Raw genomic sequence first — 15891 nt, 5'->3', positions numbered from 1 at the left:
TGGGGCTTGTGAGACAAATTTGGAAAGCGTGAGAGACAAGTACCTGCTTTGAATTTAACCAAGATCAGTGACATCATGGCACCCACAGCCATGGAGTGTCCCTGGCAGGCAGATGGTGCGAACGCAAAGCCCAGAGCACACACCTGTCTGGAACCGCCCCAGGTGTCCGGCCGTCACGGTGAATTTGTAGCCCCACTCGGTGTTGCTCATGTCGGAGGTGAAGCGGTAATACAGAGTGTCTCCTAGGCACACAAGAGTCAGAGGCAGGTCAGGAACTGCAGCAACAGGGAACGACAGCAGAGGCGTTTCGGATGAAAGCTATTAAACCCCTTTCAACATTCTCCAGTAAGGTCCCTTCTCAGTATGAAGTTGAAACACTGCCTGTGAAGAACCTATCTAATCGAGTATCTGTTTCACTACCTGGAAGTTCAAAATCTTTCCACTTCTGCTGAGACCCGCTGAAGCTGTGGCGGTCTTGCTGGAAGTCACTACTGCTGGACATGGCTAACTCGTCACAGCCCTCCTCTGTGTTGCACTGAGAGTCGAATTTGATTGAGAGGTAGATGGCACCAGGAATGTGAACTTTGTCCTAGAGAGGGGAAATGGAGAACACTTCTGTCGATGTGCTCACTAGACACGGACTGCAGCTGCCCCAGGCCGAGTCCTGGCGCTGGACCTGGGTGCATGAGAATGAGTGAACCACAGCCCTGGCCTCCAGGAGTGCACAGTCCAGCTGGGGCGAGGAGCATGCACGGACTGCAAATACAGTGCGAGGGATGCACAGTGGGGCAGGCGACACGGGGCCCCAGAGAAGGAGGGTCAGGCTGCTGTGAAGAGTGAAGAGGACAGGAGGACCCTGCCAGGAGAAGACAGGAGTGGGAGGCAAGGTGGACCTGAGTGCATGGGTGCGTTTCAGACAGGGGAACAGCCCTGTGAAGGTCTAGCACGTTCAGGGAATGGCAAGGAGCTTGGCATGTTTGGAGTAAAGGGTGTGCTACATGGGCACATATGCTTGGGAAGCAGGAACAGGGACAAGACATGACCCCAGAGAGGCTGGCAGGGGCAGACACTGAAGGCCCTGGGCATGAAAATGAGGCAGTAAGACTCTGAATAGGGAAAACCCTGGAAAGCTTTGGTGAGGCTTGCACGGTGTAGCATCACTGACAGCTGGTATGGAGCAAGGCTGGGCTGAGGCAAAAGTGAGGAAATCAGAAAGTAGCAGCAGCAGGAACGCCAGAGAAGGACAACAGGTGTCTAGGATCAGTGGAGAAGACAAGACCTCTTTGGGGTCGAACCTGGTGGCTGACCACATGTGCCTGTGTGGGACCAAGGGAGTGGGGCTGGAGCGCAGGAACATGGCGAGAGAAGAGACTTGGAAGGAAGGCAGTTAGGAGGTTATACTTCTGAAAAACAAAATCTCAGATGGCCAATAACCCAGTTCTAAATCGGTTTTCATCATCCACCTTTGCTGCTGCAGGTACCTTCTACTCGGAAGCAGACGCCTGGGCAACTCCAACATTTCTGTTTTCTCTCCAACATTTTTAAAAGTGCTAATGGGGGCCAGGTAACGTGGCTCATGCCTGTAATCCCAGCACTTTGGGAGGCCGAGGCAGGCCTGGCCAACATGGTAAAACCCCGTCTCTACTAAAAATACAAAAATTAGCTGGGCGTGGTGGCAGGTGCCTTTATTCCTGCTACTAGGGAGGCTGAGGCATGAGAATCACTTGAATTCGGGAGGCGGAGGTTGCAGTGAGCTGAGATCACACCACTGCACTCCACAGCCTGGGCGACAGAGTGAGACTCCATCTAAAAAAAAAGCGCTAAAGGATATACATGGCCTTAAGTCAATGAGAATAACAGAGGCTGCCCCATTCCTGCCTCATCAAAATGCCTACCTCCCTGCCCAGATACAAAGTTAAGGATGGAAAAGATGAGACTTTGATTCAGTTATGGGAAATTTAAAAAGGGGCTATAGTATCCAAGGTGTGGGCAGGTCATTAGGAGGCAGCTGAAGAGTGAGGGTCCAACCTGGACCACATTCAGACTCACTGTCTCACTGTGAAGCCAAGGACTCACTCTCAGGAGCTTGCTGCAGGGAAAGTAAAGCTCTCCTGCAGGACGAGGTGGCCCATTTTCTCCTATTAAAACAAGCAAGGCCCGGAGAAGAGAAGACTTGCTTGTATAGAATCCCTGGCCTCAAGGAGGTAGACTGCAGTTTGTTCAAGGAAGCGCTTTCTTGGACAGGTCTTTGCTGTCCAGGGGACTGATGAGGTTTCTGCCACTCAGTAGCCCTTACAGGGCCTGCTAGCCCCAGGCCCTACCTCGAAGTTGGTGTTGTTGTTATATGGGTGTTTCGATTCCCTCACTTGCACCTCCATTCCTGGCTCCTCCATGAACTGGCAGGCAGCCAGGGCCATGGTCCCCAGCATGTCCTCTCGGCAGCCCTGGAGCACTTTCTGCAGGATCTGGTAAGAAGCAGACAGATAAGGTCAGGGCCTGCTAGTGGCATCAGGAAGAAGGGACAGTTTACTTCAACCCAAGACCCACCCAAAGGTGCTGGCATCATCTTAGACCTAGGACGAGCCTCTGTGACTCCATCACCCAAAAACAACTCCACCAGCCTCTCAATGGACCAGGCTGTTGCTGTCAATCAGGACACTGAAGTCCTTTCAGAATGATAATGCTTAGAGGTGGTCTGAAAGAACTAACAGAACCAGTCATAAGGGGTCCTGGTCCTTGAAGGAGTCCCCAGCCAAGCAGGTGGATTGGCCTATGGATAAATAATGACCACACAATGTGATCGATGTCTAGAGTGAGGTGCAGAGTTGGGAGCTCTAGGTGGGAAGAACCGGGGGAGGACATGTCCACGCAAGGGCCTAGTAAAGGCAGGATGGCTCCCTTTCTTCCTTCCGAAAGACAGATATGCTAGAGCAAGCCTGCCAGCACCTGCAGGGCTGCAAGGCCGGGTCTGGTAGAGTTCTCAGATGGACAAAGCAAGGCTGAGAGGCCAAATGAACTTCCTCATGGACTGTGTGTTTGTGTGTGAAGGTGGGTGAGGGATAGGATCAAAAAGGAGCTACCGAATATGCCTCAAGATTTCTGCACTTGGAAACTGGGAAGATGGCAACAAAGCTTTCTGGTTCAGCTGGAAATTGCGCTCAGGGCCCCTGAGTTCCTCACTAGCCCAATCCTTGGGAGAGGATACAGTGGCCCTACCTTTGCTGCATTCACACCTGTCAGGGAGCCGCACAACCACACAGGTAGCCTCGCTCCAGGAAGCACTCACTGGAGGAAGCCTGTGGGGCAGAGGAAGAACCTGGTGGGTGAGCACAAGCTCAGTCTGCATAACTACCTTCTCCCACTCGTGCTTTTCTTCCAGCTGCATGAACATATCCAAAATGTAGGTCATATGGGCAGGGCCACTGAGCTCCAGGATGTCCTCGCTCACTGGCACGTGGCTAGGCCACTCGGCGAGCAGGGATGCAAGCACGTGGCGGGCATACAGGACAGCCGTGGCCTCGTTCACTCGGAAGAGGTAGTCCCGGACAGCCCTCTTACTCTTGCAGTTCAGCTCCTTGTGCAGGAGGGCGGCGCTCTTGCTACGGCGCTGCTTGGCATAGCTCTGCTGCAGTTCGCTCTCTGTGCTGGAGATCAGCTTCTGGGTCACAGGGTTCGATTCAGCAGTGGCTTGGTCGCAGCGTGCAGGCCGGGACTGCAAATCCAAGCCCACCATTACAGAGGTCTAGCCTTCTTATAGTGGTGCTATGGGGTGGGGGATGGGGTGCGGACACTTTGGGTCCAAGGTGGGGTGACATACCAAGCATGGCAAGATAATCATGTCTGTATCCACAGCTTTGGCGCTCTGCTCTTCCAGCCTCAGACTCTTACTGGGCTGCCACCGCTGAGCCAGGGACCGTATCCTTTCATCTGTGGCGAGCTCGTCACCATCAAACCTGAAGAAAGGCAGCACAAAGTTGAGGACCAACAGTGTACAGAGGCCAGAGTTTTAACCTGCACTTAAACTTGTTGGCAATGTTGATCAGAGTTGTTTTTCTGTTAGTATCAATGACATTATCATATTCTGTGTTTTGCCAACTGGATTCACAGCCTTCACTAATTCATGGATACAGAATGCATGCATGCTCTGGGGCAGGGGATGCAAACTCTCCTGCAAAATCCATTCTCCTTTTCTATCTTTTTCATTTTTTAAATTAATTTAAATGTTATTAATGTTTTATTTTCATTAAAAAAACATTTTTTTTAAATTTATTTTTTTAGAGATGACGTGTTGAAGCTGTTGCCCAGGCTGGACTGGAACTCCTGGGCTCAAGCGATCCTCCTGACTCAGCTTCCCTGATAGCTGCGATTACAGGCTCATACCACCATGCCTGGACTCCCCTTCTCTCTTTTTTTAAAGACAATTTAACAGAGTTTCACTGAGCAAAGAGTGATCCCTGAAATGGGCAGCTCTTGAATCAAAATGGGTTCAGAGTGACTCCATGCTGTGGTTGGAGGTTTATGAACAGAAAAATGAAAATGACACACAGGAAACAGAAGTACAGAAACAGCTGGAATGGTTACAGCCTGGTGTTTGCCTTATTTCAACGCAGTCTGAACAGTTGGACGACTCTGGCTGAAACTTGGTGGCCCTTCTGTCTCTCTAAAGCTCCCCAGAATTTTAGCAAGAGCTATCGTCACCCAGCGAGAGACATGGTTAGCAGCTAGACGTGGTGATGCCCCTGGGTTCTGGGCAGTGCAGGTGAGCAAAGTGGTGTCCCACCTCTGGAGTCTACTGGACTAATGGTACACTTCCTTCTCCACCTTCCCCCTTTCCTCTGGGCTAGAGCCGAGAGGTGGGGTGGCCGAGCGAGCTTCCACTCCACAGATGAGAACGCTGGGACTGCTGGGTCACTCTGTGGAGCACAGTTGTCACCCACCCCAGACTCTGCCCACCTCTGGACTGTTACGTGAGAGAAAAACACATGCTACTGCCCTGATCCATTATATTTCTTGTTTCTTAGTTACAACAGCTTAGACTGTATCCTAACGCAACCCTGCTTCATTTCACAAAGGCTTTTAGGCAGTATGTACGAAACTCATAAAAGAGACATATGAAATGTAAAATAAAAGACAAATTAAATGAGAATTTACAGTTAGAATAAGAAGTCAAAATGAGGATATAGGGGATGGAGGAAGAGACTAGATTGCAGATATGTAAAGTTCTACCCAAATTAAAAAGCTGGGCCCAAGAACTAGCTCTGAACTTCCTGGCCAAGAAAAAGGGTATGTTCTTAATTTTAAAAATCTCTTGAGCAGAAGTTCCTGTTCTGCGCTATCTGCTCCCTGGGATTACACACAAGAGACATTTTGGTGCCTGCCTATTTTCTGCGTCTGTAAAATAAGTTTCCTCTCAGAAACTTACTTCTCAGAGGCAGACTACAAACATCAGTTTTAAAGAGGAACCACAGTGCACTTCAAAGATGATCCAGGTAATGCAGCACAGGTCACCTCCCACCTCGCCTTACAAAGGACTAGCAACTGCTTCCCGGCCTGTCGGAGTGTCCATCGATCCAGAGGCCGCTGCCAGGAGGCGCACACCCTCCCGCCCTCACATGTGCTCTCCCTGGCCACACTTCAGCTGCACCGAAATGTCCCTTACCTCTTCTGAACCTCCAGGAAGAAAGAATCTGTCTTTTTCATCTGCAGTTCGTATATGGCCCGAAGAATGTGCAGAGGGGCATTGAGGGCATCATGAGCCATCTGGAGGCCCGGGGAAGACGCAGACAAGAACCATTAAAAGTGCTTCAATACCGTATTGATAAACTGAACTCAAAACTGAGAAGATAATATAGCAAAAGCTTCCACAGGTTATAATTGAGGAACATTATATGGGTAGTTTAAAAAGCATATACAATTGTAAGCACTAAAACATGGACTGTAACACCTACATTAGGATTGTAACTTCAAAGGAAATTATAAAACACTAAAACCCCAAAGAAATATCCTATCAACAAAATGCAGTGCTAACAGTAGATACTTACCACATCGTATTCACGGCTAGCGTCTCTATAACCATTTTACACTCAAGTTTGACAACTAGCACATATATGGGCACGGTATTTTCTTTGGATTTTTTTTTTTTTTTTTTTTTTTGAGACGGAGTCTCATTCTGTTGCCCAAGCTGGAGTGCAGTGGCCGGATCTCAGCTCACTGCAAGCTCCACCTCCCGGGTTCACGCCATTCTCCTGCCTCAGCCTCCCGAGTAGTTGGGACTACAGGCACCCGCCACCTCGCCCGGCTAGTTTTTTGTACTTTTTAGTAGAGACGGGGTTTCACTGTGTTAGCCAGGATGGTCTCGATCTCCTGACCTTGTGATCCACCCGCCTCGGCCTCCCAAAGTGCTGGGATTACAGGCTTGAGCCACCGCGCCCGGCCTTTGGATTTTTTTTGACACAGGGTCTCACTTGGTTGCCCAGGATGGAGTGCAGTGGTGTGATCATAGCTCATACCACTGAGTACCAAAAGCTTAGAAAGGCAAGAGTTTTAACCTGCACTTAAAACTTGTCAGCAATGTTGATCAGAGTAGTCTTTCTGTTAGTATCAATGACATTATCATTTTCTGTATTGTGCCAACTGGATTCATAGCTTTCACTTATTCATGGATACAGAAATGCATGTATGCTCTGTGGCAGGGGATGCAAACTTTCTTGCAAAATCTGTAACCTGGAACTCCTGGGCTCAAGTGATCCTCCTGCCTCAGCCTCCTGGGTAGCCAGGACTACAGTGCATGCCACCACACCTGACTAGTCTTATTTTCTGTAGAGGCAGAGTCTTGCTAAGTTACCCAGGGTGGTCTTGAACTCTTGGCCTCAAGCGATCCTCCTGCCTCACCCTCCCAGAGTGCTGGGATTATAGGTGTGAGCCACTCTGCCTGGCTGGGACTTGGTTTTTCTGACATTCTACCCTACATTCTGTTTACTCTTCATTTAATTACAACTTCTGAAGTCCAAGCCCTCATCCTTTTCATATTATTCTGAGGAAGAACAGATTACCTAGGGGAGCTAAGAGTGTATTTCTGAGAAACTATGAGGAAGGAACTATTGTAGAAAGTTCATGGATGAGCCTTAGGGCTTTAGTAAGCCCTGGAAATTCATGCAAAATTTTACATACATATTTGAATGTGTATTTTATGGGGAGAGAGGACCTAAAGCTTTTGAGTTTATAACCCAATATATTAAGAACTATTGCTGTGGGGCTTTTCTGTTCTTCTGGATCAATTCTGCACAACATAGATTGAGTCTTTAGGAAGTAAATTCTCAGGACAGCCGACGGAAGCGTTTTCATGTTTAGGCTGAAACGTGGCCCGGGCCAAAGAGAAGTCATCCCTCAGAAGCCCCTCCCAAGCCACATGATGACTGAAGAACACACCAGGAAACATATTCTGGTGGGCTCATCCAGGCCCTCAAGGGGGTCCAGCTTTTTCTGCTCTGGGTCGCCAGGGCTGCTGACTGGCCGTTCCACCTCTTCCTCTCGGTCCCCTCGCTCGTCCAGCTCTAGGTCTCCGTGCTCAGCCAAAGCGTTCATCTCCTTTTTTGAGGAGTACAGCATGATGGACAAAATCTACACAGAAAGAAAATCCAGCTGAATGTGAGCACTTAGTGGGCGGGAAGACGGTACAGTCCTTTAATCATGAAAATATTGGGCCTAACCATTTTAAGACATCAGAATTTACTTGAAGAACATGAAATTAGAAAAGAAACACGAATGTATGTTTAATTATACTTTGTAACCAAAGAAATACTAACTGAACATTATGGGGACCTTTGTGTTTATTAACTTTCCTACAGATGGTATAAACTGCTATCATCCATTTTAGAACTTCTTTTGGCAAAATGTAAAGAGCTAGGGAAATGCTCATATGCTTTCACTCAGCAACTCATCTGTTACGAATAACGTAAAATTGTACAAAGTTATTTTCATAATACGCTCAGTGAGGCACTAATAGCAAAAAAACGGAAAGCCACCTTCATGTATCATATGTATCCATAAAAAATGTCATGAAAACTACATCAAAACCTAGAAAGAAGCCCACATGCCATCAGTTTCTTTGAATAAGATGCTCACGATGCAGTCTAGATTTACACATGCACCGTGAAATGCATAGAAACAAAACAAGAAGGAGAAAATACACCAAATGCTAATGGCAGCTGTGTTTACGATGTAGAGTTTGGAGGTTTTCTTCTTTTTCCTTTTATAAAGTTTTCTGCAATGTGGTTCTAATAATAAAAAATTTTAATTTAAAATATCCCCTAAGAATAAAAGTTCAAATACTCTCCAAATTATCCACTAATATGTTTTAGCATATTTTCCTCAAACCTAACCAAACCCTCTTCTGGCAACTGAGAGCTGTTTCTGCAGGTTCCAGCCTCTGCTGGGTTGTGAATGGCCACTCACTCCCTCCTATGTGGCAGCAGCCTTTCCTGGGCCTAAAGCTGGCACTGGGCACAGAAAGTCCACAGGGAACCACAATAGTTCCGCTAAGAAAACTCTAAGGTCTAAGGGGAACATTAATAAAATTACAATGATCAACTAAAATCCTACATAAAAATAAACGTAAGTGAGGACAAATTTAGAGGCTGATTTTGGCTGAAAGCAACTTTAAAGGGCATAAAAATTCAAGGGTATACTTTATTACCATGATATAATGGTTAATCATGTGTTTCCATAAAACGCTTCTCTTCCACTGTTCTTTGAACAAACATTAAATTCATTTTCCCTGACAGGGGTAGACAGGTGTCATAATCCCTATTTCCGAAAGGGAATACAGAAGCAAGGGAGTTTCCAACACTGTACTAAATGAGCGTGCACAGGGCAGAAGCAACTGGAACTCGCTGACGCTTCTAACTCCTAGGCCAGTACATCTGCACCAGGAAAGAGGAGCAGGAGTCCCTCTCGTCTCTTACTTCCAGGTCCCGGAGGAGCCACGTTTTACTAAAGCCAGTCCCTTTGCTGCATTTTTTCACCAGCAACTTCAGCAAATCGGTCTGAAGGAAGGTAGCATGGGTCTCTTCAAAACCGTGAGCCTGCCAAGCAGAAAAAGAACGATTTGTGACTGCCTTGGAGTGAAGAAGGTACAATCTTAGCTATAACTCAGTCTGTTCATTCACTCATTCATTCATTCATTCATTCAACACATACTTTTGAATGAAGCCTATTTTATGTCACACCCCGCTGCTCTAACTTCCAAAAGCTGTCCAGTGCTCTTTAGGCTAAAATCCAAGCCTCTGATCATGGCTGACAGAGACCAAGGTCCCTGCCTGCTTCTCTGGCTGCGCACCCCCTCTCCTGCATTATCCTGAAGTCTGGGAGGTGTTCTTTCTGCTCCTTGACAACCACGCTTGTTCCATTTTGAGGCCTGGAGCTTGCTACTCATTCCGCGTGGAATGCTCTGTCCAGTTTTCCCAAAGCTGACTCCTTATCTATCAGTTCAAATTTTACTAGAGTAAGGCTTTTTTTGACCCACTGCAGTTTTTCTTGCAGGCTGCCTGTTGTCTCTCTTGCTGGTCAGACCGTAAGCTCCAGGAGAGCAGGGACCTTCTTTCTGGCTCAATACTACACACTCAGTTCCATCTGGCCCTTGGTGCTCAACAAATATTTGCTGAATGAAGGATTCAAAGACAGAAACGACTGCTGCCCTTAGGGAGTTTATTTTCCCTTTCCTACTACAATGTAAACAATGGAAACAGTAGCACATTGTGATAAATGTCATGAACTAAAGAAACAGCAGGCTGGACACAGCAGGCTGGGCACCATGGCTCATGCCTGTAACCCCAGCACTTCGAGAGGCGGAGGCGGAAGGATGGCTCAAGGTCAAGAGTTCAAGACCAGCCTGGGAAACATAGCAAGACCCTGTCTCTAAAAAAAATTAAAAAATAGGCCGGGCGCGGTGGCTCAAGCCTGTAATCCCAGCACTTTGGGAGGCCGAGACGGGCGGATCACGACGTCAGGAGATCGAGACCATCCTGGCTAACGCGGTGAAACCCCGTCTCTACTAAAAATAGAAAAAACTAGCCGGGGGAGGTGGCGGCGCCTGTAGTCCCAGCTACTCGGGAGGCTGAGGCAGGAGAATGGCGTAAACCCGGGAGGCGGAGCTTGCAGTGAGCTGAGATCCGGCCACTGCACTCCAGCCTGGGCGACAGAGCGAGACTCCGTCTCAAAAAAAATAAAAAATAAAAAAATTAAAAAATAAAAAATAAAAAAATTAAAAATTAAAAAAAAAATAACTGGGCATGGTGGTGCATGCCTGTGGTTAGTCCCAGCTAGGGACTGAGGCTGAGGCAAGAGGACCTCTTGAAGCAAAGCATTTGAGGCTGCAGTGAGCCGTGATCACAGGTCTATACTTCAGCCTGGGCAACAGAGCGAGATGCTGTTTCAAACAAAGAAATGCCAGAGAAAACCCACAAACAAACAAACAAACAAACAAAAGAACCAGTAGATGAATGGTCTCAATTCTACAACCACAAACTCCCAGGTAGATGAGAGCTGAAACGCCGCGGAGTCTGGCTCCCGCGGTGTTGAGTGCCCTCCACGAGCTCCCTATCGGTCTTCCGCTGAACGGCCTTCAACTTTTCAGCTGAGCTCCTCCTTTCATGGATATCTCTGTGGGGAAGATGATCCTAAAAGTGAGCTGACATGTGTTTCCTTGAAAGATCATTTCTCTGCCTCAGGTATTGGAAATTCTCGTAAGTCAGTGAGCGTGCTCATCTCCATGCCTAATATTGCCCAGCCTTTTTTTTTTTTTTTTTGAGACGGAGTCTTGCTCTGTCACCCAGGCTGGAGGGCAATGGCATGATCTAGGCTCACTACAACCTCTGCCTCCCAGGTTCAAATGATTCTCATGCCTCAGCCTCCCGAGTAGCTGGGATTACAGGTGCGTACCACCACACCTGGCTAATTTTTTGTATTTTTAGTAGAGACGGAGTTTTGCCATGTTGCCCAGGCTGGTCTCGAACTCCTGAGCTCAGGCAATCCGCCGGCCTCGGCCTCCCAAAGTGCTAGGATTACTGCTGTGAGTCACTGCGCCCAGCCATTGCCCAGTTTTTTAACTTGTCTACCTCTTTCCACTCCAATTGCCAAACCTGTTGCTCATTCCCTAGGATGCTAGCTCCCTCTCTTCTTCCCTTCATCATCTACGATGTAGCACAGGAGTTGTCATTTAGAGAGGAAAGTGAGAAACTTTTCAGTCAAGTTTTCTCTTCATCTGACAAAGCTGTGTTCCCATGAAGTAGTAGTATCGGATTCCTTGAAACAATGGAAAGACAGAGAAGCCAACTATCGGGAAAATAGTATTTCCTCTTTGAAATTATCTGTGCGCAAGGCCCACGTGTTTCTAAAAATAAGATCCTATGGTTTACCATCCATCGAAATCAGATGGCATTTCCTCCTAGTTAATCCCCACGCAGATGTCAAATTATAGCCAGGTCCACTGCCAACTGGAGAAGCTCACCATTACCTTTAGTGTTTTATACAATCCTTTGAGGGCCAGGGACAGGACCCAAGTTGCTTCCACTGCCTCGGGACAATGGCTGTCCATGCTGGTTTGCAGAAGGTGACTGGTGATAAAGGCAAAGTGCTGGGAGTATTGGCTCAGCTGGGCCTGAGAGTCACCACATTCTTGTCCTCCTCCCTTCTGGACCAGCTGGTAGTCCTTCACTGAAGGGTGACATCAGGCAGAAAGAGAAAGGCACAAAAAGTACAGTTCATGCTTCCAACAGCTATTTCTTCCATAGTAACATGCCTTACTAAAGCAGGGACTGCAGAAACACAAATCTGCCGGGCTCAGTCTTAGCCAATAAAGCCAGCTTGCAGGTAAACACAAAAATAGTAATGGCTACCTATCCATCAAGCAACTGAGTGGGAAAATTTGCATTCTTACTATTGTGTATAAACAGGCCATCTCCACAGGTGTTAACAGAAGTTCTTAAAAATAGCATATATGAGGCCAGGCACAGTGGCTCACGCCTGTAATCCCAGCACTTTGGGAGGCCAAGGTGGGTGGATCACTTGAGGTCAGGAGTTCAAGACTAGCTTGGTCAACGTGGTAAAACCCCATCTAAAAATACAAAAATCAGCTAGGTGTAGTGGCACACGCTTGTGATCCCAGCTACTCAGGAGGCTGAGGCAGGAGAATCACTTGAACCTGGGAGGTGGAGGTTGCAGTGAGCCAAGATCGTGCCATTGCATTCCAGCCTGGGTGACGGAGCCAGACTCCATCTCAAAAAAAAAAAAAAAAAAAAAAAAAAAAAAAAAAAAAAAAAAAAAATGGTACACATGAGATTTCCATTTCCAAACAAGACAGAACAAGAGAGACTGGATTTACTCTCCCACCTTAAACAACCAGAATACTGAAAATACATGAAACAACAGCTTGTAAATATTGGGCAAAAGGTAGTATAGGACTATGGTCCCTGAGAGGAGGGACATAAACTAGATTAGCCCTCCAATAGCACCAGCTATCTGCAGACGATTTCCAAGCTGCAAAGTGGGAAGCAAACATCCAGGCAGAATTCAGCAGTCTGAATGAATTAAAGAAACAGAGATCTGAGTTCAGGGAGGTCAAGGCAGCTAGAATGTACAGGGCAGAGTATCACAGAGCAGGGAGATGCACAGAGAGAGGGGTGGGTTGGGGAGAGCTCTCCGGAGATCCACAGAGTTGATCATGAGTCTGTGGCTGCATACTGACCTGCACATTTCTGTGAAAGGAAACTACCTGGGGCAGGAGAAAGAGCTACAGTAGACAGAACAATTCCTGGAGCTCACAGAGAGCTGGGAATATTTTGTCTTTCCAACAGAGAGAGTGGAAGTGTCCTGGTAGAGATGGGGGTGGGGGCAGAAAGAATATTTGAATACATAATGGTCAAAACTTTTCCAAATTTGATGAAAACTATAAACCTAAGGAGCTCAATAAACACCTAAGCAGAAGAAACATAAAGAAAGTCATGTCAAGGCACGTGCATAATCAAATTGCTAAAAATATAGCCAGAAGAAAAAGACATTACAAAAACGTAGCAAAAGAAGAATGACAGCAGACTTCATCCCAGAATCTGCACAAGCCAGAAGACAATAGACCAATTTTTTTTTTTTTTTTTTGAGACGGAGTTTTCGCTCTTGTCACCCAGGCTAGAGTACAATGGCACAATCTTGGCTGACTGCAACCTCCGCCTCCCAGGTTCAAGTGATTCTCCTGCTTCAGCCTCCCAAGTAGCTGGGATTACAGGCGTGTGCCATCACGCCCAGATATTTTTGTATTTTTAGTAGAGACGGGGTTTCACCATGTTGGCCAGGCTGGTCTCGAACTCCTGACCTCAGGTAATCCACCTGCCTTGGCTTCCCAAAGTGCTGGGATTACAGGCGTGATCCACCACACCCAGGCTAGACCAACATCTTTAAAGTATTTGAAGATAAAACTCAGCTTAGAATTTTTTACCCAGCAAAATTATCTTTCAAAGATGAAGTTAAAAAAAAGTCCCCTAGGTAAACTGAGAGATTATGTAATGTCTGACCTGCACTACAAATAATGTTCAGTGCAGTTTTTCAGGTCCCCCTAAAAACTAAAAAAGATCCCAGATGGAAAATTGAATCTTTACAAAGGAATGAAAAGCACTAGAAATGAAAAATAGATGGCTAAATAGGAAAGTTATTGTTTTCTCATTTTAAAATCTCTTAAAATATCTCTCTCTCTCATTTTTTTTTGGGGGGGCGGGGGTAGAAGACAGGGTCTTGCTGTATTGCCCAGGCTGGCACCGAATTCCTGGCTCCAGGCTTTGCGATCCTCCTGCCTTGCCTCCCAAAGTGCTGAGATTACAGGTATAAGCCCTATGCACCCAGCAACATCTCACCTTTTTTTTTTTTTTCTTTTTGAGAGAAGTCTCGCTCTTGTTCTCCAGGCTGAAGTGCAATGGCGCGGTCCTGGCTCACTGCAACCTCCACCTCCTGGGTTCAAGTGATTCTCCTGCCTCAGCCTCTCAGCCTCCTGAGTAGCTGGGATTACAGGCACCTGCCACCACGCCTGGTTAATTTTTGTATTTTTAGTAGAGAGAAGGTTTCACCATGTTGGCCAGGCTGGTCTTGAACTCCTGACCTCAGGTGATCTGCCTGCCTCAGCCTCCCAAAGTGCTGCGATTACAGGCGTGAGCCACTGCGCCTGGCCATTTTTTTTTTTTTTTTTTTTTTTTAAAGAGATAGGCTCTTGCTCTGTCACCTAGACTAGAGTGCAGTAGCCTGATCATAGCTCACTGAAACCTTGATCTCCTGGGCTCAAGTGATCCTCCTGCCTCTGCATCCAAAGCAGCTGGGATTACAGGTGTGTGTCACCGCACATGGCTTTCTAAAAAATTATTTTTAGTAGAGATGGGGTCTAGCTGTGCTGCCCAGGCTGGTCCCAAACTCCTGGCCTTATCATCATTTATTTATTTATTTATTTTTGTAGAGATGGAATTGTGCTATGTTGCCCAGGTTGATCTCAAACTCCTATCCTCCAGTGATCTTCCCACCTCACTCAGCCTCTCAGAGTGCTGGGTTATTTTGTTTTTCTTAATGATTTCATTTTATTTCTACCATTAGCTCTTTAAGTGTATCTTTTTGGGTTTTGTTGTGGTTGCCTTAGGGTTTACCTTCAAATAATTTCTTTTTTTTTTTTTTTTTTTTTTGAGACGGAGTCTTGCTCTGCCACCCAGGCTGGAGTGCAGTGGCCGGATCTCAGCTCACTGCAAGCTCCGCCTCCCGGGTTTACGCCATTCTCCTGCCTCAGCCTCCCAAGTAGCTGGGACTACAGGCGCCCGCCTCATTGCCCGGCTAGTTTTTTGTATTTTTTAGTAGAGACAGGGTTTCACCGTATTAGCCAGGATGGTCTCGATCTCCTGACCTCGTGATCCGCCCGTCTCGGCCTCCCAAAGTGCTGGGATTACAGGCTTGAGCCACCACGCCCGGCCTTCAAATAATTTCTTAAATGTTGTTCTAGGGTTTACACTGAACACCTTTAACTTATCATGGTCCACCTTCGGATAGTATTATACCGCTTCACATAGAGTGTCAGAACACGACAGCATTTCCACCCCATTCTTTGTGCTGTTACACATTTTACTTAGAGATGACATAAATCTCACATGACTTTTTTTTGCTTCAAAAAGTGAGATATTGGCCAGGCATGGTGGTTCACACCTGTAATCCCAGCAATTTGGGAGGCCAAGGCAGGTGGATCACCTGAGTCAGGAGTTCAAGACCAGCCTGGCCAACATGGCAAAACCCCATCTCTACTAAAAATACAAAAATTAGCTGGATGTAGTGGCAGATGCCTGTAATCCCAGCTACTTGGGAGGCTGAGGCAGGAGAATCGCTTGAACCCAGGAGGTAGAGGCTGCAGTGAGTTGAGATCACGCCACGACACTCCAGCCTGGGTGATGGAGTATGACTCTGTCTCCAAAAAAAAAAAAAAAAAAAATCCTAAATTCAACCATCTTGATAACTGCAATAAATGTAAATGATCTAAACACATCCATTAAAAGACAGGGATTATCAGATTGGATTTTTTTTAAAAAAGAGAAGACATCCATTTTAAATGTAAAGACACAGGCAGGTTAAAGTGAAAAGATGTGAAACCCATGGATATGAAGGGCTAAGAATATTTCTGATTTGAGGTCGGCTAAGCCTCTGGATTCAAAACCCACAGATATGAATGGCCAACTATAAGGGACACATCCACAAGTTTTGCTATCTATGGGGAGCCCTGCAACCAATCCTCTGAGGATACTACTAAGGGATGACTTTTCTATACAAATGCTGTTTTTAAAAATGCAAGACAGGCTACATAAATATTAGATTTCAGAATGAGGA

The 15891-nt window shown here is 46.7% G+C and overlaps 1 protein-coding gene across 2 annotated transcripts in view; it reads right to left on the bottom strand.

Moving 5' to 3' along the window:
* The window catches only part of ZZEF1 (zinc finger ZZ-type and EF-hand domain containing 1), a 146469-nt gene that overhangs the window by 9723 nt on the left and 120855 nt on the right, over positions 1-15891 (bottom strand). The window contains exons 43-51 of one of the 2 annotated variants that reach the window (XM_010382190.2): positions 11513-11712; positions 8964-9083; positions 7429-7620; positions 5660-5760; positions 3818-3953; positions 3353-3712; positions 2322-2465; positions 421-589; positions 144-242 (exon numbers count right to left, since the gene is read on the bottom strand). In XM_010382190.2, the coding sequence (XP_010380492.2) occupies positions 144-242; positions 421-589; positions 2322-2465; positions 3353-3712; positions 3818-3953; positions 5660-5760; positions 7429-7620; positions 8964-9083; positions 11513-11712 (1521 nt within the window). Of the gene's footprint in view, positions 1-43; positions 243-420; positions 590-2321; positions 2466-3352; positions 3713-3817; positions 3954-5659; positions 5761-7428; positions 7621-8963; positions 9084-11512; positions 11713-15891 lie in introns of both variants that reach the window. The other variant, XM_030922817.1, reaches the window with a different exon arrangement.

Source organism: Rhinopithecus roxellana, chromosome 19 (genome assembly GCF_007565055.1).
Source record: "Rhinopithecus roxellana isolate Shanxi Qingling chromosome 19, ASM756505v1, whole genome shotgun sequence".
In the NCBI taxonomy this organism is placed as follows: domain Eukaryota; kingdom Metazoa; phylum Chordata; class Mammalia; order Primates; family Cercopithecidae; genus Rhinopithecus; species Rhinopithecus roxellana.
Note: the sequence above shows the minus strand (reverse complement) of the source record. Positions and strands in the feature narration are given on the sequence as shown.